Source organism: Orbicella franksi, chromosome 5, assembly GCF_964199315.1.
Source record: "Orbicella franksi chromosome 5, jaOrbFran1.1, whole genome shotgun sequence".
NCBI classification, from domain to species: domain Eukaryota; kingdom Metazoa; phylum Cnidaria; class Anthozoa; order Scleractinia; family Merulinidae; genus Orbicella; species Orbicella franksi.
The window spans coordinates 24,807,939-24,835,248 of record NC_138149.1 but is presented as its reverse complement, the minus strand read 5'-3'; the positions used below and the strand labels follow the sequence as shown (position 1 = coordinate 24,835,248).

Here is a 27,310-nt window from a genome sequence, read left to right as displayed (position 1 = left end):
TCAGCTTTTCCGGGAAAAGATCCAGCCTTTGTTTCAAAGTTGAGGCTTGTAAACATGTTTATTAGAGCCTTTGCATACGGAAATAGGTGTGACGTAATTGTCTACCTCTTAAGGGTAGGCCCTTTCTCAGAAACTCGTGCAGTATACGAATAAACAGGTGACATCTGAGAACGAGACTAATTAGTGTGCTTTCCTTTGTGGTAATCTCGAAAAGGATTAGTGATCTAAGATCACTCAGATCATGGTGCATCAAACGAGCCGATAAATCCACTCTTGTCACGGATTCATCGACTCCTTTGATGTACCATGATCCGCGTGATCTTGGATCACTGATCACCTCAAATGAATGCATCCAAGCTTGACTCCTAGAATTGAAATAATTGAATTGAATCCTGTATCTGATGAAGTCATTTTTCGCTTTTTCACGCATGGTTGTTTGTGGAACAGCCACTTTGTCTTTATAACGAAAAGAAACTACAGGTTGGTTTGAAGAAATGCAATTTATTTTCTCGTGATAAAAAGAGTGTTTTACCCACTCGCAGCGCTTGTTCCTAAAAAAAATGTCTTGACCACTCGAAAATAAAATTTATATCTACGCGCCGTGTAATGTCTTCTATTTAGCAGCCAGCTAAATATTTCGGTTCCACGAATTCCAAGTCCGATGTCCATACATCGTTAACATTAGTAGATCCATCCCTTTGTTTCAAACTGTTTCCGTAAACAGGTTTTTCACAGCCTCTTTGTACGAACTAGTCATGACAGCCGTTTTAGAAGCACAGTGGCAGGCACATGATCGATGTTAGGTGGGAATGGGTTATCTCCTGCGGAAAACGTCAATGAGCGCTCGACAAAACACACCCTAAGTACTGTGCGAGATTGAGAAGGGATTCACAGAGCTAAGCGAATTCAAAGTACCTTGCTGTATAGACTAACGTCGTGAAATAACTCTCGCGGTCAATGACAGAAAATTTAACATTATCTGCGTTTTGAGCTGTGAGTTGAGTCAACATGGTCAAGCTAGCATATAAAATATGTGGTTCACTTTTCCTTTTATACATAACCATAAAATTAAAAAATAGATTTCATTTAAGTAAAGGCTGTTCCCATACCCTCCATGGATGGTATTTGCGTTTCCAGGAAGTCAGAGTAGCTGGTAAACAGACAGTTAGTGTTCCGAGAAAATAGGTCTATTCTTACATGTGGTCAAAGTCGAACTCTTGAACTCTTGAAAATGGGCACACGGTTTCTTCCTCAAACATAACACAATAATATAATTTTATTCAAGGTTATTCCTTTCTTCGCCTCGTTCGGTTCTACCGGGATGCGACTCTCATTTCATCGAAAAATAGCGCTCATTAAATTTATATCACTACGGGTCAAGGTTGGAATTGAGTATGGTTTCGCCTCCGATCACGCTATCTGCTCTACGGTCGCCTACGTCCCTTATACAAAGCAAAATGTTCACAACAAAGTAAAAAAATAAGAGAAAGGCTTAATTTATTTTTGTAATGGAAAAGCTATAAACAATCGATACCTAACGAATTGTTAAAGATCGTTTTAAAATAATGCCAAAATTTACTGCGCGTTCTTAGATGTTACAGTCCCTTTAGAAGTCGCGAGGACAGTTTAAATGGCATGTCTTGTGTTGGCCTTTAAGCATTTTCTTTTTGATGATTATGAATTTTTAAGAGGTAAAGTTTATTTCCTATGGATATATCCATTTTTCCTATGGATAACTTAGTATCAATCAAATACCTAACGAACTGTCAGTGATCGTTTCTAAATAGCACCCGTCACTGCGCGTTGTTTTATGTTACAGGACATTTAGAAGTCAGGACGGAAGTTAGAACGGTATGTCGGCGTCTTGATCTGGCTTTTATTCTTTCGCAGCATTTTCTTTTCCCCGATTGTGAATCTTTAGGAGGTAAAGATAGCCTACTGCATCTCCAGCCGCGAGCAGGTCGCTCTCGGTCGGGTGCCAGGTTAAGCCCCAGATCCCCGAGGCTGCGTAGAAAACTTGAATTTGCTGACAGGTATCGCAGTCCCAGATGCAGATCGTCTGGTCCAAAGCCCCGCTCGCCAGGAACTTGTCCTCGGGTGAAAAACTGACCATCCTGATTTCAGACTCGTGTCCTGCCATTTCGCAGATCTTCTGCCAGGTACTGATGTTCCACAAGCGGACCAACTGATCTTTTGAACACGTGGCTAGCAACTGCTCGTTGTGTGAAAACGTGGCGCATGTCACCCAATCAGGTTGCGTAACAGTGGTCACGTACTCATAGCTCCTGCCGTCCCATATTCGAGCTGAGTTGTCTATGGAACTCGTCAGGATAAAATTTCCAGAGCTCGAAAACTCGGTGTACTGGCAGAAGCGCTCATGCCCACCCAATGTCAACATCTTTCTTTGTGTTTCTAAATCCCAGACGATTGCGCCATTCGTGAATTCACCCACTGAAACTAGCCGCTTGTCATCATGGGAGAATCGCAGGCACCAGGGCAACATGGCTTCACCACACTCCAGCACAATGTTGTCCTTCCCAGTCTCTCGAGACCAGATGCGGATTTTGAGCTCGTCTCCACCACTGGCGACTTGGGTCGAGTCACGTGAGAAAGTGCAAGCACGAACACCACAGGAGAATGTTCTTTTCTGTTCGTGACCCTCGTAGATCAGGGAAGCTTCAAACGTCTCCATATTCCAGACACAAACCTAATATTTAAAAACACAGTAAATTAAAAATTAACTTGCAACATTTGATAACCTCCAGACTAGGGGCCTGTTTCTCGTAGGTCCCGAAAACTTTTCGCATCCGGAAAGCCGTAGCAAAATCTCAAACCTTATGATAATTACAGAGATGTTTTATCACATATTCTTAACATAAACAGAGGTTCTCTTCATACAAGGAGTTCCAGGCGTGTACATTTCTCCGTTTTTAGATACAGATTATCTAAACGTGACTTTGCGGGTCCGAAGGGTTTCCGGTGCTTTCGAGAAACGGGCCCCTGACCTAAGTTTAAAAAGTAACCACAACCACCGAAAAAGTTAGTAAAATCGCCTCATATCTCGACTGAAAGTTATCATCTTAACCAATCCTCTGCTATTCTACGCTCCTACAAGGATTTCTTCGAGATTTCTCTTCAAGGTTTGTTCCCACTTACGACACATGCATTATTTTGCTTGCGCGAGGAACCCTACAACCCTAATTTTTCTTGTTTTATGAATCTCTATAAATGATGGTGTTAGCTTCGAACCAATCAAGTCCTTTGTTTAAAATACACACGACTGCCAAGTCAGGTTATAACAACTTTTGCCGAAAAAAATCCCTTCCATATTTCATACCTTGAAGTCATCCGAGGCAGAAGCCAGCCATTTGCCATCGTCAGAATATGCCACACTCCAGCAACGTTCAGCATGAAAACGCGCCTCCCGAAGATTTTCTGCGGCAGTGACGTCCCAAACGCGCACGGTTTTGTCACAGGCTGCGGACGCTAGTCGACTTGCGTCTTCATTAAAGGCCACATCAATCACCCAGTCCGAGTGACCGCCGAGCAAGGCAAGGGTCCTGGAACTACCATTGACTTGTTTGCAACTGACGTCATCAAAGTTTGCGTCAAAGAGAGTAACGGTGTGATGGGCTGAGGAGCCGGCAGCCAATCGCGTTCCGTGTTGGGTTTGAGCAAAGGCCACCGTAGAGGCGTCGTTCGGGAGATTAAACGTCCAAATCTTCGCACCACTGTTAACGTCCCACAAAATGACGTCACTGTCCACACACGCGGAAGCAAGGTACTTTCCATCGGGAGAAAAGCACACTGACCAAATGAGGGATTTGTAGTCCAGATCCTTTAGGCCTTCCAAACTGTCTTCAACAGGGAAATTTGGGTTATCGTCTCGCTGATGTCCCTCCAAGGTAAGTCTGATGGAGCTCTTGTTAAGGTCCCATATGAAGAGTTCCAGATTGTCCCCGCACGAGGCAGCAACCGAATCATCTACGGGGGAGCAGGCACACGATAGAGGGGAACTTCTGTGTCCAGGAAGTGTCGCCAGGTTCTTACCGCCGCTTAGGTCCCAAAGTTTGAGGGTCTTGTCTTTAGAAGACGAAAGCAATCTTTGCCCATCTTTGGAGAAGGCAATGCATGTTACTCGTTCCTCATGTCCCTCAAGGATCCTTAAAAGATAGTAAGAATTATTATCCGATGACGAAGCTGTAAATGGCACATCAAAGTATTTCCGTCAGTAAAAGCTAAGGTATGCAGTTGACGAAGAGTATAGGGGAACCTATGTTTACAATATTTACCGTTTTGGCGTGGTTTCCTGATCGAGCTACGATCAACTCTGAATATTAAAAGGGCTTGGTATAATTAACTGTACCAATAAATTTAAACTTCATGTATTAATTAAGAACGTATGAAAAATATTTGCAAATCCTAAGGCTAGAGCTTCAAATGACATCAGTTACTAGGTTTGACAGACTCGTTCAATGTTTGGGATCAATTCCTACGAAATATATCTTCACGCAAAGTCGCAGGCAGGGTAACGAGGCAAAACGAAAACAAACAAACAAACAAACAAACAAAACAAAAAGGAAAATGACCTCTGCAAGGAATACCTTGCAGAAATCCATTTTCGTTTAACACTAATACATTCTCTTTCGTTTACTCTCCGATAACTACCTCATTGTCATGCACTTTTTTTGTTAAATAGTATAAATAAGTACTATATCTCTCAGATAGTCGTAGGTCAAAGATATTCTCATCAGTCGCTGCAGTGTAGAAAAATGCTAACCTTATAATTTCATTGCCTGGAAATTTCCACAGCCGAATAGTTTTGTCTGCTGAGACAGATGCCATCATTGAACCATCAGGAGAGAGCCGTACACACGTGACAGCTCCCTGATGGTCTTCAAGTTGGGCATGCAGCTCCCCGGTTTGACTGTCCCAAACTCGGATGGTCCCATCAGCTGATCCAGACAACAAGGTCCTGTTATCTCTCGCGAAACATGTGGATAGAACGCTCTTGGAGTGTCCACTGAGTTCGAGCTCGAAGGCTTTGGGGACCTGAGGTTTGTTTATCCATTCCACCCACCCCTGTGGGGCAGCGATGTTGTTCGGGTCGGGTTGATCAAATTTCTGACGTATTTGCTCTGCTTGTTTTGCGATCCACCCATGTTGAGGGTACATGGCTGCCTGCTGGTATGTGAGGGCGGGAAAACGGCTCAAGATATGTACGTCACTGCGTAAGAATCCCAAAATATCTTGAAGATCTTTAATCACCTATAGGCAAACAGTCAAAGTGAAAGCTAAGTTAGTTCTTAGCTAAAAAGATGAGTAGTTAAGCTAATAAGGACATCACTGGGATTTAAATATACTTACAACTGGTGACTACGTCAGATTAAAATTCTAATTGCTTTACGTTGAAATCCGACTCTCCGACCTTATTTTCTTCAAGGGTAAGCACATGAAATTATTGGAAACCTAAATTACAGTCACACACTAATATGTGTACCCGAGCATGATTATAAGCAATGCCAGCCTTCCTACATTTATTACAGAGCCGAATAAATATTGAAAATTTGTCTTTTCGTTTTTTTGTTTGTTTCTGCAATAAAAGCAATAGCGAGGTAATTATTTCCGCAGTGTAAGCACCTTTGTTAATTCATCTGATCCAATTTTAACTCCATTGTGTTCATTGCTTGGCCAAGTCTTAAAGTGCATGGCTGCCGGCTGGTTTACTGTATAATCCAGTGTATCATTAGGTCACAATATACGAGAACGGAAGCCCAGACCAGAAGTTTGACGTCAAGAGAAGGCAAGAGCCTCGCTCTAAGCTCTCCTTTCTTAATAGATAATCTAAAGGGAAAGAAGAACTTCTCGAGATGAAATAAGATTTCTATAAAGCAGCGCTTCATACATCAAACTTTGAATACCTCAGGATCAGCGACTTCACTAACAGCACAACCGACTGCCTTAGTGGCCTCCGCGAGAAGCTCATATCCCATTCCTGCCATGCACTTCGCCTGGACAAACTTTAAATCTCCCAGAGTACTTCGCAATCCGTCAAAGTCGCGCGCCTCGAGAAGTGCCACGGGAAGTCGGTCCAGTTTCCTAAGGTTGAGAGCGATCGAGGAGTAGGCGTGGGGCTGCGCAGGAATGGCGCGTTCATTGCCATATTTTTCGTGATACTCCCCGAAGAAGTATTTAGCAATCTTGCTGTGAGTTTCTCTGTGACGATCACCTTTGAGATACCTTTCTTTGGCAACTTCGAAGAATTGCCTGTAATAATATAAGATTTGGTAAAGCTTTAATGTTGTTAGTGTCTGAAAATAACTTTTAATAGCAAATGGACCGAGGGAAGTACAGTTCAGGAAGTTGTTGAGCGATTAATTTCAAAAATCGGAATTGCACTGTATACGAGGCCGATTTAAAGTTATGAGCTCCAATCAGATTCATGTGCAATTTGGAATGAATAAGCAAGAGTAACTTTTCAAAGACTAACAAAATTGCACGAGCCTGCAGGGTGAGTGCAATTTGTAGTCTTTGAATCATGCAGTCATTCAAGAAATGCGTCTGAACCACCGGTAGTTACTAGGCAGATGAAGGTATTACTTATATTAATTGTTTTAGGAAGGAAAAGTGGCTATTGGCCTTTTTTTTTTTTTTTTGGCCTTTTTTTTTTCTCATTTTCTCAAGACACAAGGACAGAAATGTAGAAAGTTTGCCCGACTTTGAATTTCTATATTCGAATTAAAGACTTCGTTCATACGAAATTCATGGCCACAAACCATCAACAGTGTCCCTGGCATACCGATTTCTATCCCAACTAGATCATTATTTCTAGGTGTGCGTTGAAATAAATGTGCTTTTATTTTTACTCTTCGATCATGCCCCCTTAAAAAGAAGAAGGGAATAGAAATGTACTTTTGCTCATAATACCTGAGCATTTAGGTTGCAGAAACGGATGTTTACCTGTGATAGAGCGCCAATAGTGAAACACCGTACGCACCCCTCTCCACCAAGAAGAGACCAAGATCGTGCTTCAGACGAGCCAGTAGTAGTGGTGGCAAGCGGCGTTTTGATGGCTGATGCCAGACAAGCACATCCTGTAAGAGTTCCTCGTCACAGCTCAAAAGATTAAGGATATCGTCTGAATTCATCCCATCAGTCCCAGCGGCCAATAGGCCCAAGACTCTTCCCACGAACTTTTCACCGTGGTACTTTTCAAGGTCCTGGTACAGAGAGTGTATCATCCCGGAGACGTCAGGGGCAAGGGTGATGTCAGCGGTTTTTCTGGTAATGAGAGAAGTTTGATTTCTTCTTTAGAATTTTTTTTTTTTTTTTCACTTTTAACAAAAACCCACGAGTCAATAATCTGAATTCTAATAAGCAGTTTCTTCGAAACACATTTTAGGATAAAAACTAGAGATAAAAAACGTCGTTTCGACCTCTCTGAAATCATTTTAAGTTTAAAAACAGTGATTTAAAGTTTTTGCATATATGAGTAGAATTAAGACATGAGAATTTGAAAAGCGATAAAATATGCAAATATGCATTAAGCGTTACAAAACGTAGGTGATAAAAACTCTAAAATGATTAAAAACTCTCTTACTTGTATGAAGGCCAAGAGCGACATTTGTTAAAGAGCAAATGCAGGTACAAAGGCAATGGACAGCGGTTAAAAGCCTCTAAAACAAGCTCTCTCTGTTCCAGGGTCAGCCTTCTTTTGACTGATCCAAGCCAAGCATCTAGGATAGCAGGTCCATCATGCATGTCGAGCCGCTTCACCTGACACAAAAAAGATACACGAGCTGTCTTACTTGAGAAACAGAAAATTAATCGTGTGGATATATACCAACACCACCAAGCAGGATTTGAGATGGAACCCACAGGGAAAGCGGAAGATGGGGAGGCCAAGGAACAGCCAATGGAGGAGGAGGAGGAGATGAGAGAGACAGGCCTCAACTGGAAACAGTCAATGGAGAGACTTCCTAAAGGACTTATGCCCCCACGGGATGAAAGGGTTTAATTCAATAATTCAAAAGTTAAATTATATTTCATTTAATTATTTACCTGCAAGAAATGTTTAGCTGGGATCCCAAATGTCATTAAACGCTGCATACAGCCACCCTCCTCAGGGAGAGTTGACACTATCATACAGGCATGCGCAGGTAGTTTACGTGGAAGCCATTCTAAGAAGCGCCTTGCGCCGTCCTCGTCCGTCAACTGATCCAGAGAGTCAATCACTATACACAGTGGTCGTTCCTTGGCAGTGTGTGCCATAAATGAGGGAAACACCTCACACAAGCTTTTGTAATCTTCGGGAACCTCGTCGGTAATTCCATACACTTCTTTGAGTTGTTTACAAAAGCTCTCAGTTAGTGCTCGACCTAAAAGAGAACCAAATTAAGAAACCATATTATTATATAGCAAGGTTGTCATGGGGTAAAACTGAGTGTTCTGATTGATTCTCTCGTGGTCGGAATACTGCCCCAAGGTCTTTTTCGTACTGCCACGACTTCGAACCAATATTCCGCAGTACAGCCCTCGCGCTCGGTTAGTAGGAGGTTATTAACCTTTTCAAATCGAGAATCCTGTCTTTTCTGACCTAGTAACAATATAACTGTAAAGATTAAATTAAGTTTAGGCTAGTAATGTGTGCCATGTGGGTTTAGAATTAACAGAACCGCGAGAGGAGTGGAGAGGAATGAAGAGAAGACAAGAGGAGAGGAGAGGAGAAGAGAGGAGAGGAGAGAACAGCAACTCAACAAATTTTATAATACCCGTGGACGAATCTGGAGTGGTTCCACAGAACCGATACATTATAGCGAGATTTCCATTCTTGCTCTTTTCTTGTATCTCCATGACAACCTTTGCCATCAGTGACGTCTTGCCAACTCCAGATTCACCGTAAATCACTAACGGCATTACGGAATCGGGTCCAGTCACGTAATTGTGGATAACCTGCAAAATATCTGCTCGGCCCTGAAACGAATGAGTGTGGTCACGACAAAAGAGAGCGTGACGCGTGACTTCTTCCATCAGTGGATTTGGAGGACCGAGTTTTTGCAAGATTTCGTTGATGTGGGATGTAAGGAGCTCTTTGACTCGACTACACATTTCTGATAAGAAAAAAAAAAAAAAATAAAATAAAATAAAGAAAGAAAGAAAGAAAGAAAGGTAAAAAATTATAAACGCATATTGTGATGTTTTCATTCTTTACTTTTTATCAACTACGATTTCCTCCTAGATTGGTTTGGTCGGTTAAATATATAGAATAAGATGAAAACTCGTTCCAGAAAACTATCCAGTAACTCTTGCAATGTCTGTCACTGCCCCTTAAAATCAGGAGTTAAGTTCCCCTTTTATAAAGACAATGCTCACAAAGTCGAGTACTGTGTAAACTTGATTGAGGGTGTCATGTCAATCATTTAGTCTGTGGACGATCGAACATTACTTTTATGTGTACTGTTTATGTTGTACAAAGTGACTGGAAATTTAAGTGGGCGAATGTAACTTTAGTGTCTGACCAGCGAAGTGAAAAGCGTTGCATGAGCATAGTTTGTGTGGCAGACATAAAATGGGAGAGACGGAGAGAGAGAGCGGGTAGAACGAGGGGGACTTGTTGTTTCCATTTCTTTTTCATTAATTTCGTGAGGCTGACAGTTTTTTTTACCTGTAATATATTGCTCGTGTTCAACGTTTTGAATTCCTTCATGATGCCATCTCAAGTTAGTAAACTTTAGTATGCGTCCAACTTCCAGTGAGGCTGGAATTCGCTTCTCCTTTAGCTCTGACAACAGCTGAACGCATTCCGAGTCTATGTTGCCATCTTCCTATACGAACAAGAAGGCTGGTGTTTGCATTTTATATTTCATTAGCTATAAGAATCAAGAACTCGTTTTCTTAGTTTAACTAAAGACACAGTGTTTTGGGTTTTACATTGTATTTCGCCCTTAAATAAGTTTGGTCGAGAGGTTAAAGTACAACAACAACAACACCAGAAGTAGTGAACTGTCAACTAAAAGGGGAGAAAAGGAAATACCAGAATGACAATTCTGATTTCTTGACAGCCTAGCCTATCACGATATCAAAATTAATGACCTGCCATTTACCTCCAACCTCATAATTCGGCACTTCGTCTCCTCAACAGTTGCCAAATTGGCTCTTAGAATCTCTCATATTCAATTTAACTGTTGAGAGAAATTTGACGAATTTGGCGAGGTTCGGAACATTTTGATGAACAAACAATAAATCGAACTAAACGAAAACCAAAGTTTAATTCATGTATTATTTAAGCCGACTCAAAATTCCTATTGGGTGCATGTACGTGAGTTCGTACGTAGGAAATAAACGCGGACTGCCACGAATTATCGTATGATCGTTAGCACATTTCGGTGGAGCTTTCAAAGCGCACTGTAAATTTTCGGTGGCACATTTCGAATTTCCAGAAGTACTCTATGAACTTTGAGAAGTAATTGGAATTATGATAAGGGCCAGCATAAGCGCTTGTTGGCTTGATTCGAATTGTTTAACCTTATGGTGACTTTTAAGCCTTGAGAGGAGGTAATGTATCAGTGAGTTACAAGAGATGGCATCACGTCTATTTTTGAAATCAGAAAAAGGGGGACTTTCTATAGTCTGCAAGGAAACTGTCCCCTTAACTGCTCGAGCAGTTAAGAAAAATATAATGCTTGATGTAACTGCCGTTTGCTTGCAGTTAGCATTTATTTCAGTACTGCTGTTTGCTTGCGGTTAGCATTTAAGGGGTGAAGCCGAAGGCGACAATATTTGTCTTTCCATGAATTACGTGCCCACATTGTTTACTTTTTACAATCTGATCTGGTTTTTGAAATTGTAAATCCCTTTTCGTGAATATCTAATCCAATTTCCAGTTGCCCAATCTTAATGCCTTTCACGTTAACATACATTCACCTCAGGACAGTACAGTTTTTCCTGTCTGTTGAACCCGGGTTGGTCAATTCAAATTTCAGGCGCTTATGCCAGGCTGTCCTTCATGCAACGTGAATATGGATGACTGAATGACGATGGTAATGTCGAGAATGACGATAACGATAACAATGTCGATACTGATGAGGACGAGAATGGCATTTTGTTCCATATAGAAGATGCTGTATGTTTACGTAACAACTTGTTGCTGGCTGAATAATATAAGGAATTATAAACCCGAATTGTCTAGCCATCATTGATGATCAACTTTAGACGTCGTTTAGAATATAAATACCTAACAGATTGAAGTACCCAATAAAGATATCATTTATATTTAAGATCTCAGAAGGTGTTGTAAACGTTAACCGTTAGCTAATATCTTTTTTTTTTTTTTTTGGTTTGCAAAAAAAAGAAAAGAAAAGAAAAGAAAACACTTCTACCTGCAAGTTAACGAAATTTCTGGCGGCCTTGTCCTTTCCGTTAATGTGATCAAACCTGCGGTCAATAATGAGAGAACGCTGACTGGCCTCCGGATCCAACACGACGGCCGTTTCTACCTCGCTCTGAGTGACAGACACCGTGTACTTCTGCTTTTCATTCTCCTCCAGATCGGCCTTCTCTGCCGCTGATCGCAGCTGAGTCAATATACACTTCTCTACTTTACCCCAGTCCTCCCAAGCCTTAGAGATCTCGTCTTTATCGGCTGATTTGATGCCGGGAAACTGGCTCGAGATCGGCTGCAGGAGATAACACGGCGGAACGGAGTTATCATCGAGGAGATACCAGGTGGTAATCAACTCACGATCTGATTGGTCAATCAATTGGAGAAGAGATTCAAACTCGTCAGCGTTGACTGACGGGGGCAGCGGTCTCCAACCGTATTTGTCTCCTAGTATGGCAATAAAAGCGATGCCAAGTGAAGTTTCCTGGCAACGTTTTATCTCTTCCATACAAATGTTCACAACTCGATGATCGTCCACGGACTCTTGACGCACACCTAAAAGAGCAAGTGAGCAGCACACGTGAGCTTGTAATTTAGTATTCAGCTTTTATTGCTTTTGGGCTAGCGGCATTGTTTCTGTTGTTTCCACTATTGTTCTCTCAAAGGGTATCGAGCCATTCTTATGAAACCCACCCTTTAGAAGAGAGAAGCGTTGATATTAAAGCTCTTTTGTCATACAATTCTCGAAATTTGCACTTATGGATTGATAACATATTGTTTTTAACGAGGCTGGGGGAGAGAACGAAACTGTAATAATCATGTAATGGCAGATACAATCCAGTTAAAAAACATGAAATTAAGGGTAATAAGATTGCGAGTGTTTGGAAAGGTAGACTTTGTAAAGTAGACTTTCATCTTTCATATTCCCGCACTTTTGAAACTCTAGATAAATCACTAACAGGAAAAAAATATATATATTCAAGTATGAACACGCGCACTAAAGTGATAACTCCATTGGATTGTCTCCAGTCACACCACAGAATTGTCGCATGTTGACGGACGTGATTAAATAAATAAATAAATAAATGAATAACAAATGTATGCCAAGGGGCAACGCTTACCCCATACCACACATTTCTTTGTAAAATTTGCAATTTTGGGGTCCATATGCATATTTTCCCATATGTTGAGATTTCAATTATTCTTTTGAAGCTTCGCATATCTAATACATTTAGTATGATAGGATTTTTTTATATTAAAAATACGACAAAGTGTCGATACTTCGTGATATGGTCAGAAAGGTCCATTAGCTATGGAGATAAAAATTTCAAACCAAGCACCCCATCGATGTTATTAGCAGATTTTGCATTCGTACCCCAGCGTAGGTCAACAACTTCAAATGCAATTCCGTGCTGCTGACAAAGGTCTCTGACGGGCTCAAACACTTCTTCCATAAGCTTGTTTCTGTCCACTCGCGTGTCGGTGAAAGTTGAACTCAGAAATATACGAATTGTCTTCTGTACCAGCCTTGGATCCATGTCCGGGAGAACCTCTGTTGGGCCTGAGGCCTACCGATGGGAGAAAATTATAAATTTCTTGGAAAAAAAAAGTGCGAATGGTCTAGTTTAAAACCACATCAGTTAATATTACAAGCAAAACGTCTTTGAATTGTTCGAACGAAAAAAAAAATCAGTCGAAACGGAAATAAACAATTTTAAGTGACGTGGCACAGCATTTATTTCAATCAAGATTCTCACCATAAAATTTCATTTATAAGCGAATCTTAACAGGAAATGTTCCATTTTACAAGTTGTTAGTAGCTGCTGACAAAGTCAAGTAACGTTGGTAAAGGGAAAATTGAAAATATTCCATAATTCCCTCATGCTGACCCTAAGCTATAAAATTATTCTTGACATGTATATTGCCTGCAATGCAAAGGGAAATTTAACCCGGAAAAAAAAGTGTTGTCTTCGACGCAGGCTAACGTCTATATTTATTAGTTATTTCTAGCCGTGACTATGAAAATCTCTTTGAGACTTCTAAAGGCTCTCATTTTTCCTACTCACAAGGATTTTTAGGCAGAAGCACAACCGAAAGCGGAAGGACATCAATACTTCAAGGATCTTCGCGGCCAACCTTCATTAGAAACATAACTTCTTCCGCGAAAGACAATTTGAAATAAGAAAGACAATTTGTTTTGATACATAAGTTTTGGCGAGTCGAACTGTCAAATAAATTAAAGGCATTTTACGTTTTTAGTGGAACATACGTGGTAGGTTGACATGCCTCCAGTTTCATTCACCCCACAGTTTGAATTTCACTCGGATGAAATTCTTTAATCGAATTCAATCAGTCTTCTTATTGTAAATATATTCACTTACTATAAATATTGTGGACTTCTATAGCCTCTCGCTTTTTTATAATAACAATTAAATTCCACATGTTGCAAGGGAGGTTTGGAAGAAGCATTCAGTTTCTTTGATTCCACGATCTAAATTTAGTTGATTCGAAGGGTGAGATTTTCACTTCCGTCTTCCGCTCTTTCGTGTAGAATTCATATATAGTTATCATCTTAACAGGTATTCAGCTTCCATCCTCGAAAATCAAACTAGCTCACTTGTTATTCTCTTTCTCATTTTCAAAGATGTCTGAGACTCGAGCGAGAGAAAATGATATACGACGTGAATGTAAACAGCTTACCTCCATTTGTCCTCTGCGTTACTCTGACCTCGACAACACATCCGTGTGTCCGATGAGCAGGCCCCCCGCATCACTAGAACAGGTGAAAGTCAAAACCTTTGTTTAGCTTTGATGGACAAGATAATACTGTCCCCCTCTGCAATAAATGCGGCTCGGATAACCCAAAGGCTCGGGCCTAGTCTGTTTTGGTTTGTCTGGCTAGTTCTTGCCCTTTCGGTTAACTATATTTTCGGGGGCGTGGAAACTAGAAGTTTTAGTCTCACGCGCGTGTGATCGCGTAAAATAGAGGAGCTCGCGATCTTTAGACATAAAAGCTAAATTAGGCATTTTCTTAGTCTTTCTGCAGTTTTTATATCTTTTATTGTGGTAAACGTACCTAGACATAAAACAGTTCACGTAGTAATTACGTGTAAAGGATGTCTCATTTATGAAAAGTCCAACGACGAAGTGTTGATTTCCATACGTAATTGATGCCGGTGACAAAAAAGCATCAAATAGGAACAGTAATAATAATGATTACAATTAAAAATAATAATAATAATAATGATAATGATAATGATAATGATAATGATAATGATAATGATAATGATAATGATAATGATAATGATAATGATAATGATAATAATAATAATAATAAATACAAGAAAATAAAAATAAATAAATATACAAAAACAATTTTCGAAAAAATTCAACGAGGTTGAATCTGTATAATGCTAACACAAAATTAAACTTAAGGTAACACCTAAATTCATTTTAATGAATTAAGGTGCCTGGCACTTTTCCAGCAGCTATACTTTGACAGATGAATACTACTAATCTTCGGAAAATTTTAGGTGACTGAAGCCCTTAGGCAAATGTTATCATGCTTATCACAATTCGATAATGATGATGATGATGATGATGATGATGATGATGATGATGATAATAATAATAAGTGGGCGTCATAGCCGTCACCTAGCTCGCTTTTGTGTTATGAGTACTTAAAGCTTTAATGAAGGATGATTTAAACAAGTTGTACTGTTGGTATGGTAACCTATTTTGCCATACAGATTACCTTTATTGGTTAACCAATGGTTGAGTTCTTATGTGATACCAATATTGTATCACTAGATAAATAGTTGAAGTATTCACCCGTCAAAGTATTACTGTTGGGAAACACTGGAAAAGATTGCCAGTTTTCTTAAAATGCAGGTCAAGATAAATATGCCAAACAGTGTAGCCATAAAGTGGAAAGTTCTTCTAAGTAATGCAAATATTTTCATAGTCAGAGTATGCAATAGAACAACACAGATTAATGTTTACAGACATGTTGAAGACAGGTCCAAGTTGTTCCTTAAATAGACTTGGAAATGTTGGATGGTACTTTCATGTTATCAATCAATTCTTGGATAGACTTGAGATCATTCCGCGTCAAAATTTTATTTGGTAGCCAAACATTTTTCATCAGATGCTTAGCAGTTCCAAGAAACAAATTGTGCATTGGGTCAATTATGGTAAATCTGATACAATCAAAGTACTCCAGTTGCATAAGTTCAGTGTATCTTGTACCATATTTTGATTGCTTATTTCCTCGTCCTTGATAGGTGTCCTCAGCAAGTATTTCTTGGGCTTCACAGCGATGCTCTATATTTGTACATGGCATGCAATTATCAAATCCCCCTAAGTTCATTTTAGTGCCAAAATGTTCACCTGGAATGAATTCTTTCTTGCATTTTGAGCAGCCTCTTCTGGCACCATGACCCAAAAAACCACACAATTTTCTTGCTGCAGGGACATCACAGGCCACTAACAATAGAGCAGCAAAAAATCTCTCTGGCATCCTAGGTGATTCAGAATGACAAACTTCAACTCCATCTTCCCAGAGCTCTTTCAGTTCTGAAACAAGGGGAACTAAATAGGGATTGAGACTTGATGGTTCACCAGGTCCAGGGATAATTCCAACAACAATAATATTCTCTCTTTTGTATCCCACCCCACAAGGTACCGTAAGTTCATCAAAGCAAGATAAATGACCCCTACACTGTATGGGGAATGTTTAAATGGCTGGAACCAATCAACATTCATCATAAAAGCAACTTCTTCATCAAGATTTGCAAAGTAGGACTCTGGACTCTCGTTACTGTCCTCTGCAATTAATTAAAGTGAGAAAGTCAGATTATTGCATTTGTCCATTGCTAAAATTGATGTTAACAGTGTTTGTAGATAGCAGTACTAACTTGTCTACATCAATAGGTTATTCTGCAGTAAATGAGTTAAACCTGTCATTTCTGGCCTGCAGAGTTGTACAGTTTTGTGCATTAAACGACCACAACTGAGATATGATTTGCAAAATTTCATTAATAATTGACCAGAATCCTATACTTAATTCTCATGAACACAAATGTTGACCTTTTCACTCAAAAATTATCTCTTAGCTTGGGGTAGGAAAAATTACCCAGGTCCAATCGCCTGGGGCAAGTAAATTGTGCTCTTGGGCACGTGAAAATGGAAGTTTGGTGGTCCGATGGACATGTGAAATTAAAATGTTTAAAGAAAGGTAAAGACAAAAGTGTTGATTTTCAATGATAAAAACTTTTACAAGTCATTTGAAAATATATATAAATTTGCAGCAATTTGTCATTATTGAAAATATATTTTCCTGAAAACAAATCAATATGTGCGTGACTGAAATTTCAATTTTGTCACTCACAAAACTACGACTTATCTTCTTTAAATGATTCACTTGAAGGGATTAAAACTGAATACATGTACGTGTGAGAGTGCAGAAAAATGTTGAAACTGTCCAAATGACAAGGGTTATCAAGATTGTGGTCATTACACCTAAGAGAAGTTTTAAAATTTTACAATTTTTACAATTTTTTTCAGATTGCATATATGCGCACCTTTCCAGGAATAATCAAAATGGCTTTTCAGCCAAAGCGGTCGATGGTTCAAATTATACACCCACCTTTGTTCTACACCAAATAGTCTTTAATTTGGGAACACTTGTTCGACCCCAGACATGGAAGATCATTTCATCACTGTGGTAGGCTGTTGTTTCAAAAAATTGTTTACGACCCATTGACTGACTGACTGACTGACCCAGCAGTGAATTATTTCTTCCCCAACTAACTGCCATAACTCATTCTAGCTATGCTACATTAGCTATCACTTGTTAAAAATGAAGGCTATAGAAAAATTAATCTTGTGAAATGTTTTGAACCTGACAAAGGCTTATCTTTTTGGCTATATCTTGAATTCCCTCGGATGGAATTGTGTTAAATTTACAGAGAAAGTATAGAATCAGATTTGTAGATCATTTGAATTAAGGGTCATTTAGGTGGAGGCTTACAGTTACTATGGCAACAAAATGACACCATAAATAGCCTTTAAGCAGAGTTAGACAACAGCATCACATGGTTGTCCATAATATAATGCACACACATTATTACTGAGTCAGAAATTTATAATCTTCGACTCTTTCCATGTAATATGAGCTGTGAGAAACCCTTTCGAACCCCTGAACGTGAAAGCTTAAGCTTATATAGGCGTAGTTCAAAGGTCTCACCTTCAGAAGCATTATAACCACAATCACCACTGGCTAAATCTGCTCTGAAGCATTCTTTATGATCCTCAAAACTATCGCGGATTTCCAAGCTGTGAACTTCAGAACTCGTCTCGAGGTCGCTAATACTGTCACTTTCAGCTTCTGAGGCAGATTCCTCTCTCTCTGCGATTTGTTTAAGATGTCTCGATCGCGTACCTCGACTAACAAAGTCATCACAGTGTCTGCAGTAATACCTCTTTCTTCCCATTTCCAGGAAAGATACTGAGCTAAAAGAAAGAGCGATAATCTTACGACAATCTAGAAATAAAGATGATCTACTTGATGTTTATAAATCAGCGAGTCAGAGCAAGCTAAATATGCTAATTTGTCTGACTGTACTAACGTGACGCTTTTCCTCCAATCAAGATCGACCATTTAGGTTGCTTAGCATAACCGGCGGGAGTTCGAGCGTCACTTTCACTTCGCTTGTCTTTGCCTTGCGTGAAGGATTGCGTCCCTTGCGTTGTTGATCTTTAAATCAGTCGGTCACGTATTTACTTTTTGCTGTTTTGCACTATGTTTGCTAGAGGTAGATCGGAGAATTCGAGAACTTCTCCGTCCGAATCACCTATCTCAAGGCCCTTGAATCAACGTCAAACGGTGAGTTTCAAATAACACTTGCTATTGTAAGCTTAAAATTTAAACAGCCGCGGTACATGTTAGATTGGTTGTTAAATTTTCCTGTCATTTTGCACTTTATTATTTAGGCAACTTCGAGAACAACTCCAATTGTTCCACGAGGACAAGACCGCCCACGGATTTCTCTCGAGAGATCTCGATCTCGCTCCGAAAACTGTAGCCGTCGTGATGTCACAACTACTGACAATGAATCTGGACCTGAAGAAACTTCGCCGACTTTCCCACGCGTCGCCTGCAGTGATTCCAATCGCTCGCCTTCAATTCTGCCCTGCAGAACACCATCCTCCAGCTCACCAAGCGGCCGATCAACACCAGTCAACACGCCACTATCTGTTGTCAATGCTAGAGGAAGTTGTTGCGACCACGAGAGGCAGTTTGACGCTCTTCAAAGAAAACTTGCTGCTCTCACAGAAAAAAATTGACAACTTGCAAGGGTCATCCAACACTGTCGTGACACAACGGAGAAGTGAAAACCTCCCAAGAGATATGGTGGTGAGTATTAAGGTTTTTGTTGCTGATTTCATGCGCACACATGTGTCGTCACCATGGGCGGCCATTTTGGTTGTTTTTTTTTTAAGCCTCTGCGAAGTTGCCGGGTTGGTTGAAGGGGAGGGGTGGGGGTGGGGAGGATGGTAGCGATTGTAGTGAGTGAGACATGACACAGGTAGCCGAAGCTAGTTTGAAGTCATTACTTCCTTTTTTATTTTTCATTATTTTTTATTGCTAACACTAATTTGGACAATTTTATCAGCTGCGCACAGGTTAATACCAGCTGTCTTTATATTTAAATTCAGCTGATCTATTTTTTGCAGTATAAATTAAGTATTTATTATTATTATTATTATTATTTATTGTTTATTTCAGTCATATTGAATTATCTGTGTTAGTTTTGCCATACAAGGCGAATAAATGAAGAAGCTAGTCATAAAAGGGGATAAGTGACGATTTTGGTCGCTTTTCTTTTTTCTTGCTCCAAATTAGCTGAAGTTTTGCATGTGGTCTTCAATGTAATAGAAAAATGTGGTTCTGTATTTTTGTCGCTGGTTTTTGTTTTGTTTTCGAGTTAAAACGTAGGCAAAAAACTTGGCTTTTCCTAGCCATGTCTTTAGGAGTTTATTTGTTGAACAGCAAACAGGCAGACTGTTTATAGTGTATGAAGTCAAAACCAAATCCCACAGCATATAGAGCGGAAATCTGGGAACGGATTGTTTACACCAGTTATTGTGACGTGAACACAACACGTGAATCGATTGAGCATCAAACGAAATGCCATCAAACAAAAAAGAGATGTGCCGCATTAGAGCTCTGTCAACTAATATCTTAAGCATTGTTTTAAAGTACCTTGTGTGCCTACCTGGTGGTTGAGAGGCATCATAAAGCCTCGATAAACCCGTAAGTTATCAGCACGTTTTAAGGAATCAAAATGTGTTCTGAAACTTCGAAGGCAGCTGATATACCGTAATCGTGTTATCAGCGTTCGAAGTCAGATCGAGCCAGGTAGCAAAGTCCAAGAGCAGTTCTTGCCCAAGAAAAATACCCTCTGGTGAGTTGTGGCCCATTTGCCAAGCGTTGCTAGCGTCAAAGTTTGGAAAGTGAGAACTGGTTTTAGACTTATAAAATTTGTCTTGTATTGACCGCCATGTCTTCCCGCGTACGAGGTGTAAAGACCCTTCACGTGGAGTCATCAAATTCTTAAATCCAAAACTAAACAGCCGCCAAAGTTGTTATCCTCATCAGGCATAAGAGGTACCAGCGCATTTTGAACTTGGAAGTTATGGCGGTGCGTGACATCAAGCTACGATCGCGTTTGTCGAAAACTATGTTTTATCTCGTGATTTTTTAGCCATTGAAGACGTTGCCGTATTTGAAAAAGTGTTTATTGAAATGTTTATTTGTTTCATTTTATTTTTATTTACACCTTTTTTTGACCTGAAATCAGCGTTTTTGAGCTTATACGTTGCGTGAAATTACCATTTTCAGGAGCCCATCATGGGCTCCTACCATTTTGCTGTTTTCTAAGTGAAACCAACATCCTTGCCGTCACGCGTTAACGTCAAATTAACATTTTAACCTATTTAGACCTGAAATCAACATCATCGAGCTTATGCGCTGCGTAAAATTGACATTTTGCTGGTTTCTAAGTGAAACCAACATCCTTGCCGTCACACGTCAACGTGAAATCAACATTTAAACCTTTTTTGACCTAAAAGCAACATTTTTGAGCTTATATGTTGCGTGGAATTGACATTTTGCTGGTTTCTAAGAGAAATCAACCTCCTTGCCATCACACGTTAACGCGAAATCAACATTTTAACCTATTTAGACCTGAAATCAACATCATTGAGCTTATGCGCTGCGTGAAATTGACATTTTGCTGGTTTCTAAGTGAAACCAACATCCTTGCCGTCATGCGTTAACGTGAAATCAACATTTTAACCTATTTAGACCTGAAATCAACATCATTGAGCTTATGCGCTTCGTGAAATTGACATTTTGCTGGTCTCTAAGTGAAACCAACATCCTTGCCGACACGCGTTAACGTGAAATCAACATTTTAACCTATTTAGACCTGAAATCAACATCATTGAGCTTATGCGCTGCGTAAAATTGACATTTTGCTGGTTTCTAAGTGAAACCAACAACCTTGCCGTCATGCGTTAACGTGAAATCAACATTTAAACCTTTTTTGACCTAACATCAACATTTTTGAGCTTATACGTTGCGTGGAATTGACATTTTGTTGGTTTCTAAGAGAAATCAACCTCCTTGCCATCACGCGTTAACATGAAATCAACATTTTAACCTACTTAGACCTGAAATCAACATCATTGAGCTTATGCGCTGCGTAAAATTGACATTTTGCTGGTTTCTAAGAGAAACCAACATCCTTGCCGTCACGCGTTAACGTAAAATCAACATTTAAACCTTTTTTGACCTAAAATCAACATTTTCGAACTTATACGTTGCGTGAAATTGACATTTTGCTGCTTTCTAAGTGAGATCAAAGTCCCTGCGGTCGCGGTGGGCCGATCCTTTGTTATGATAAACCGAGGCGAGACTTCGACTTATAACAAAGGCTTGGCTTGGTTATTATAACAAAGGATCGGCTCTGTTTATCATAACAAAGGCCCGGCTTCGTTTATTTGCAGCTTCGGCGGGAAGAGGGCGTTAGGTATTTTAATCAAAAGTGAACTTTGTCGAAAACGCTCCAAATTTCGCATAGAGTTTTGTTTAGGTATGTTTAGCAATGTCCCGTAGTTTTTGCGCTAAACCTTGCTTCATTTTCAGGATATTGCGTATGCAAAAAACCACTCGGTTTTCCTAGCGGCGTCTTTATAAAGCGAAGCAAAAACCAGCGGCAGAAATACAGGAACACGTTTTTCTATTACATTGAAGACCACATGCAAAAATTCAGCTAATTTGGAGCAAGAAAAAAGAAAAGCAACCAAAATCGTCACTTATCCCCTTTTATGACTAGCTTCTTCAAATGTCGTGAAACCACTCCCAACCCTTCTTAAACATAGAGCAAGCCTATAAAACATGACCATGCCATCTTTGGAGCACTTTATCGCCTTTTTTGTGTAATGGTGGAAAGCCGGAATAACGGACACACAACAGTAGGAGTCGTGTAGAAAAAGGGTTTTTTTTGTTGTTGTTGAAACAAATAAATATTGTAAAAATAAAAATACAGTCTAAAACAACATTACATTAACCCTTTGGAAGATGCCTTCGGAAGAGCAAAAATTATTAATTCTCTTCATCCACTTGGCAGTCAGTTCACGGAACATTCAAATTTTGCTGCTTACTAAAGTAGCAAAGCTGACACCTGTGATCAACGAGCTATCTGTTTCAATTTACAGTCAACTTAAGCCTTGCGGACACCGCGCTATTACAGACGCTCACTATTATGGACAAAATCCAGATCCTCCGCAAAAGCTATGTTTTGTTCTCTTGAACAAAAGGCCAAAGACACCAGCACGAAGGAAGAATCTTATTTACTTTAAAAAAAATTACTAAGTTGAAAAAGTTTTTTGCTTTAGGGCTCCTTTTTTCTTGCGATTCTACAGTGCTCAACATTGCATGTTGTATTTGGCTGTATTTAATGCAGGCATGTGTCCATAAGGTTGTGGCAAAGTTGAAAGAGAAAGACCTGCCAACAGAGTGGACTTTTGAACAAGATCACAGGTAAGATATTATACAAGGGATAACCTGTGAGTAGTTATAATTTATCCGTTGTGCACATTGAAGATTTCACATTCTCCATACATGTACCCTGCAGTTTCCCGATCATGCTGACATCCTCATAATGCAACTCTTTTTGTGGCCTTATCTTTCTGGTGGTCACTGGTGATACCTCGGAATAATTACATCTTTTATAAAAAACACCTACATATAGATTATGACCTCAAATTTTCTTTGAGGTGATGCATGTAGTTGATGTCAGTGGCTTCATCAACTGTCACCATATAGAGATAGATATTTGAGATGGAGTGTCTGATTGTAACTTTCAGATAACATCGCTATAGGGGGCACTATGCACTATACTGTATATGATAATTATTATTGTAATTTTGCTGCTTTCATGCCGAAATGGTGTTAAAACCGATAATGAAGTTCATTGGCTCGCATATCAATGCCTCTACAACACCAAGAGGAAGATTCAAACAAATAGTTGAAGGAAAGTCAAATTGCATAAATTTAGTTTTAAGAGATTTTACAACTACTTTGTTTAGCTTTGTGATTTTCAAAATCATCTCATGATCATGTCCCATACTGTACATACTGTAGTGGCCCTTTAAGGTTGTTGCCTTTTGGTGCCAGTCTTGTACTTGTATGATATAATGACAACTTAGACCTGCAAAGAAGTCTGATTGATGGAACAAGAGGGCCTAAGACATAAGTGATCCATCAAACCATTATCAAGCTAAGTACAGAAAAAGCACATACAGTACATGTACATGTATTCTTTTTACTTTGCAGTTTTAATGATGGCACTAATCTTGAGGTCACCCAAGCAATTGAGAGAGGTGTCCAGGCGACATCAGCTTTCAAAGAGGCTGATCCTGTTCTATTAGAACGTAAGTATAAATGATATGGCTACGTCTACATGTACGGTGGAATCCGGATTGCTAAAACCTTTAAGAGAAACAAAAATTGGTTCGAGAAATTAAGAGTTTGAGATACGAGGGATAAAATTAAAATTTGTTGAATGAGCAGAGAGAAACAACTTTCAGTGCAAGAAATCAGGAGGTTGGAGAATTCAAGGGTTTGAGAAATCCAGATTCCACTGTATTACTATTTATAACCAGATGTGACTAATCGATGGTCTATGACATCAATTACTCACTGATGGGTTATCAATGAGTAATCAACTGATTAGTCATTGATTATTGGTGATGATCAAAACTTTTGTGGCCTATCGATTTTCTTATGGATGACATTGATGACTCATCAATGTTATTGATAATTCATTGATACTTTTGATTACACATTGATTAGCTATTGATTACTCATCAATATTACTGACTGAATTCATTGGAATTCAAGATTTGCCCATCATCTATTACAATGTATGGGCCATCAATATTAATGTGAAAGATGAAACAGAATGTAGTTTTTTTTGTGTGTCTGTGTCACTGATCAATGCAATCAATGACTACAGAAAACAGAATAAGCTCTGGCCTAATGGGCCACTTGGCTTGTTTGCAGACTTAACTGTTAGGACCTGTATACTTCCATATTACTTTGTTTAAACTATATATTTTTAATTACCTCTTTCACAGGTGCCATAAAAACTTAATACAAGACCCTCAAAACCAAGTCTAAAAGAGTTTTAACTCGTGTGAGGAAGGAAGGGCTGCCCCAAGTGGCTAATAAATAAGAGGAAAGTGTCGTAACTGCAAGAAGGAGCCAGCGGTGCCACAATGTAAGTGAAAAATGGAGTACTTATCAAGAGCAGAAATATTAAGCATAAAATTGCATTGCTTACTTTGATGTTTTTTTGTCTTATTGTGTAGTTCCAGAAGATATCCATACCTCCCCCACGGAAGGGATTTTTTCTAACACCTCTCCACCCCTCAGGAAATTCCAGTGAAGCTGCATACATTTCTTTAAATTTTTTGGTCTCATAGAGCCCCCCACCTCCCAGGAAATTCCAATCCCTTCTGTGGGGAGAGTATGGATATTTTCTGGAACTGCACATTGCCCAAAACCATGGTTGTAGCCACTTTTGTTACTTATTAATTTGTATATTTCATGTATTTCTTGCAGAAACTCAAGTCTCGTCGATGGCCCTCTGATGAATTGACAAGGGAACTGAAAAGTCTGGACAGAAAAGCAAACAGAGCAAGAAGTGAGTGGGGAAAGAGGATGATGGTTAAGCGGGAGGAAGAAGGTTTTCTGGCAAACAGCCTCCATTGCCATCCAATGTCTGCACCAGCTTGGGCCTTAAGTGTAGACTTGCGAGGTTTCTGAATTGTGAATGTCGAATGATTAATAACAGACAAGGGGTTTCATTAATTTTTGGGGGTTTTCACAGGCAGGCAAGACTAATTGAACTGAACTTTTTTGTAATACAAACTTTTCACTAAATGGTCAAATCAGCCAGCAAAACCATCCTCACAGCCAGTCAATTTGCCTGTTGCCTGGTTCTTAATGAAACCCCTAGCCTGTAACAGATTTCGGTCAAGATTTTTCCTTGAATTTTGATATAGATATGATTGATATCATTTTATTCATTCAGTAACAGAATGTTTCTTATTAAAGAAACAGCCAAAAAAATTTTTTTTTAAATGAGTAACTTCATTTAAGTGTCAAGGTGACATACCAGATAAGCTTTTGCATGAAAACATAGTATCTCACACATGAAAACATGTTTTCTTCACAAGTGAAGAGATCACCATTGCTATGGTTGCATGATGAATCGTGCCTTTCATAGCAAGAGTGAAATGGTTTAGTATTTCATTGGTGTTTATAATAGTAAATATCTAACATTACACGGCTGCTTTGAGCTACGAAATTTCTCTTCTTGTGTTGAAAAATATTTCACAAGTGAGCACAGCAAACAAGTGAGATTTTTTACAACACTCAAAGGGATATTTCATATCTCTGCATGGCCATGTAATATCCTCTATATGTATATCCAGTCTGAGCTGTAATTATGATTATCATAGTTATGTTTTTCAAATGATAGCATTACTATTTGGCATCTACTGGAGCTTGCTTATGTGAAAGCAAGCATCAGCTACAGTGTATGGTAGCTTGATCTCCCTCTTGCCCATGGCCAAAATCTATTTGAGTTAAGCAAGTTACAGTCTTTATAAAAGTATAATATTTTCCAAGTGTGAATTTGACTTAAGATTAGTTTTGTTAATCAACCAACTTCTTAATTTGTTTTGAAAAAGAGAAAGGAAAGACTTGGTTACTGAAAGAAAATTAGTTGAAATGTGTGTTAAATCAAGTAAGGTTTCATCATTAGAGCTCTAGTTAACTTTTGTGGCTTCAAGTGGCAGGTAAAACCACTTTCCTTTACTGAATTCATGTTTTCCACATTTTTAAACTAGTTAGAGTTAAAGTTGAGCTGAAATTTTAATTTATTATAGTTTACAACACTTTTAGGAACTCTAAGTGTTAGGTAAAAAATATTTTGAAGCAACATTTTTAAAGTATTGTAAAAAAGAAATGCAGGATTTTTAATAAAACGTTTCTCAATCTTGTACATTCATGAGTGGAATTTCTGTTTGACTTGCCTTTCAAATCTGCTACTCATCATGCATATACAGTTATTAATATGGATAAAACATAATTTTGATAAGTTAAATACCTTACTGAAAGCTGAGCTACATGCAGAATCAAGAAATTGCAGAATTTTTGGGGAAAAAAATTCAGACAAACCCAAATATATATTCCCCTAGTTGAAGATGACATAAGATCCACATTTGCCAACATCAAATGTCATCTTTAAACACGTTTGTCTGTATTTAAACGGAACCAATGTGATATTTGTCTTGGATTTACACCACCTTTGTTCATATTTGTCATTGGAGCAAATGCATCATCCTATTTATCTTGAGGATAAATACCATATTTGTCTCTCAATCAAATATGGACAAATATGACAAATGTCATATTTGAATCATATTTACACAACATTCATCTCGAATCAAATCTAATTTTTCGCCCAGTGAGTCCTGCTGGAAACTATGTGAAGCACGAGACTCTAAAATTGAAGTCTCTCGCAACTACTTCTAAAGACATGAATGTGCGCTAGGGTACAGCCTTGGAGCCGATGGGACGCCCATTACGGCGATAGCTGTACAACAGTACGTAATTGAGTCGTAAATCAAAGCAAGAACAATTCACAAACAGGTTGAAGGTTCAATTTACACGATTTGGACTAATTTTCTGTCGTAAACGAGTCGCACTTTCGCTACATTCAGCAAAGTTTTACTTACTCAATCGTCCTTTAATTATAAACATCTCAGTAAAATCCCTTAAACTTAATGGTCCTAAGCCAATTTTCGACTTCGTGCGAACAACCATGTTGTAACAGAGACGCATGAATGATTTCCTTTCTGACGTCGTGTTTTTCGTTTGATTCTAGTACAACTTACCTCCTTCTCCAAAAGTGTTTGAAATTGTGATACCACTTTTGCTGGTTGTGCAACCCATACCTAGACGGTAGCGACGCTGTTTAATATGGTTATCGTAAAGTTTTTATCGGGCAACGAGCATCCATTCAAACAAAAATAAAACACTTTGAACAAAAGCGGTAATTTTCTGGACTGTAAGACGGCTATCCCGGATGACAAAAACAATACATAATTATACTAAATTACTCAAGCGAAAGAAACCGCCATTGAAAAGAAACAAAAGAGATCAAATCGGGTGCTTTCAAGAAATCTACTAACCTTATCTATGTCAACATTATTTAGAGAAGTATATTTTACGTCCTCAACAGGCAAGTAAATAATTTAGTGTGATCGCCTCGGGTGAGGGTATATAGT

General features: G+C 39.1%; 3 protein-coding genes across 6 annotated transcripts; 1 reads left to right on the top strand and 2 right to left on the bottom strand.

The window, feature by feature from the left end:
• Positions 1-6: 6 nt before the first annotated feature.
• On the bottom strand, positions 7-15,861 carry LOC145487191 (NACHT domain- and WD repeat-containing protein 1-like). Of its 3 annotated transcripts, XM_081465917.1 has the most exons (13): positions 15,770-15,861; positions 14,081-14,153; positions 12,756-12,948; positions 11,379-11,935; positions 9,665-9,824; positions 8,772-9,110; positions 8,062-8,378; positions 7,601-7,776; positions 6,961-7,281; positions 5,922-6,267; positions 4,781-5,268; positions 3,338-4,163; positions 7-2,707 (listed from the first exon to the last, which is right to left on the bottom strand). In XM_081465917.1, exons 2-13 carry the CDS (start codon positions 14,084-14,086, stop codon positions 1,877-1,879), a joined length of 4,560 nt encoding a protein of 1,519 aa, XP_081322043.1. In that variant the 5' UTR covers positions 14,087-14,153; positions 15,770-15,861; the 3' UTR covers positions 7-1,876. The 3 variants fall into 3 exon arrangements, with proteins under 3 accessions (XP_081322043.1, XP_081322044.1, XP_081322042.1); XM_081465918.1 differs by lacking the exon at positions 15,770-15,861 and having other exon boundaries at positions 13,762-14,339; XM_081465916.1 differs by lacking the exon at positions 15,770-15,861 and having other exon boundaries at positions 14,081-14,339.
• Positions 14,427-27,310, bottom strand: LOC145487194 (uncharacterized). Of its 2 annotated transcripts, none has more exons than XM_081465925.1 (3): positions 26,918-27,310; positions 17,628-17,893; positions 14,427-16,206 (listed from the first exon to the last, which is right to left on the bottom strand). In XM_081465925.1, exons 2-3 carry the CDS (start codon positions 17,872-17,874, stop codon positions 15,971-15,973), a joined length of 483 nt encoding a protein of 160 aa, XP_081322051.1. In that variant the 5' UTR covers positions 17,875-17,893; positions 26,918-27,310; the 3' UTR covers positions 14,427-15,970. The 2 variants fall into 2 exon arrangements, with proteins under 2 accessions (XP_081322051.1, XP_081322050.1); XM_081465924.1 differs by lacking the exon at positions 26,918-27,310 and adding an exon at positions 18,010-18,174.
• On the top strand, positions 18,492-26,924 carry LOC145487891 (uncharacterized). Its single transcript, XM_081466669.1, has 4 exons — positions 18,492-18,797; positions 22,414-22,490; positions 23,286-23,383; positions 24,089-26,924. The coding sequence occupies exons 1-4, from the start codon at positions 18,492-18,494 to the stop codon at positions 24,103-24,105; spliced, it is 498 nt and encodes a 165-aa protein (XP_081322795.1). The 3' UTR covers positions 24,106-26,924.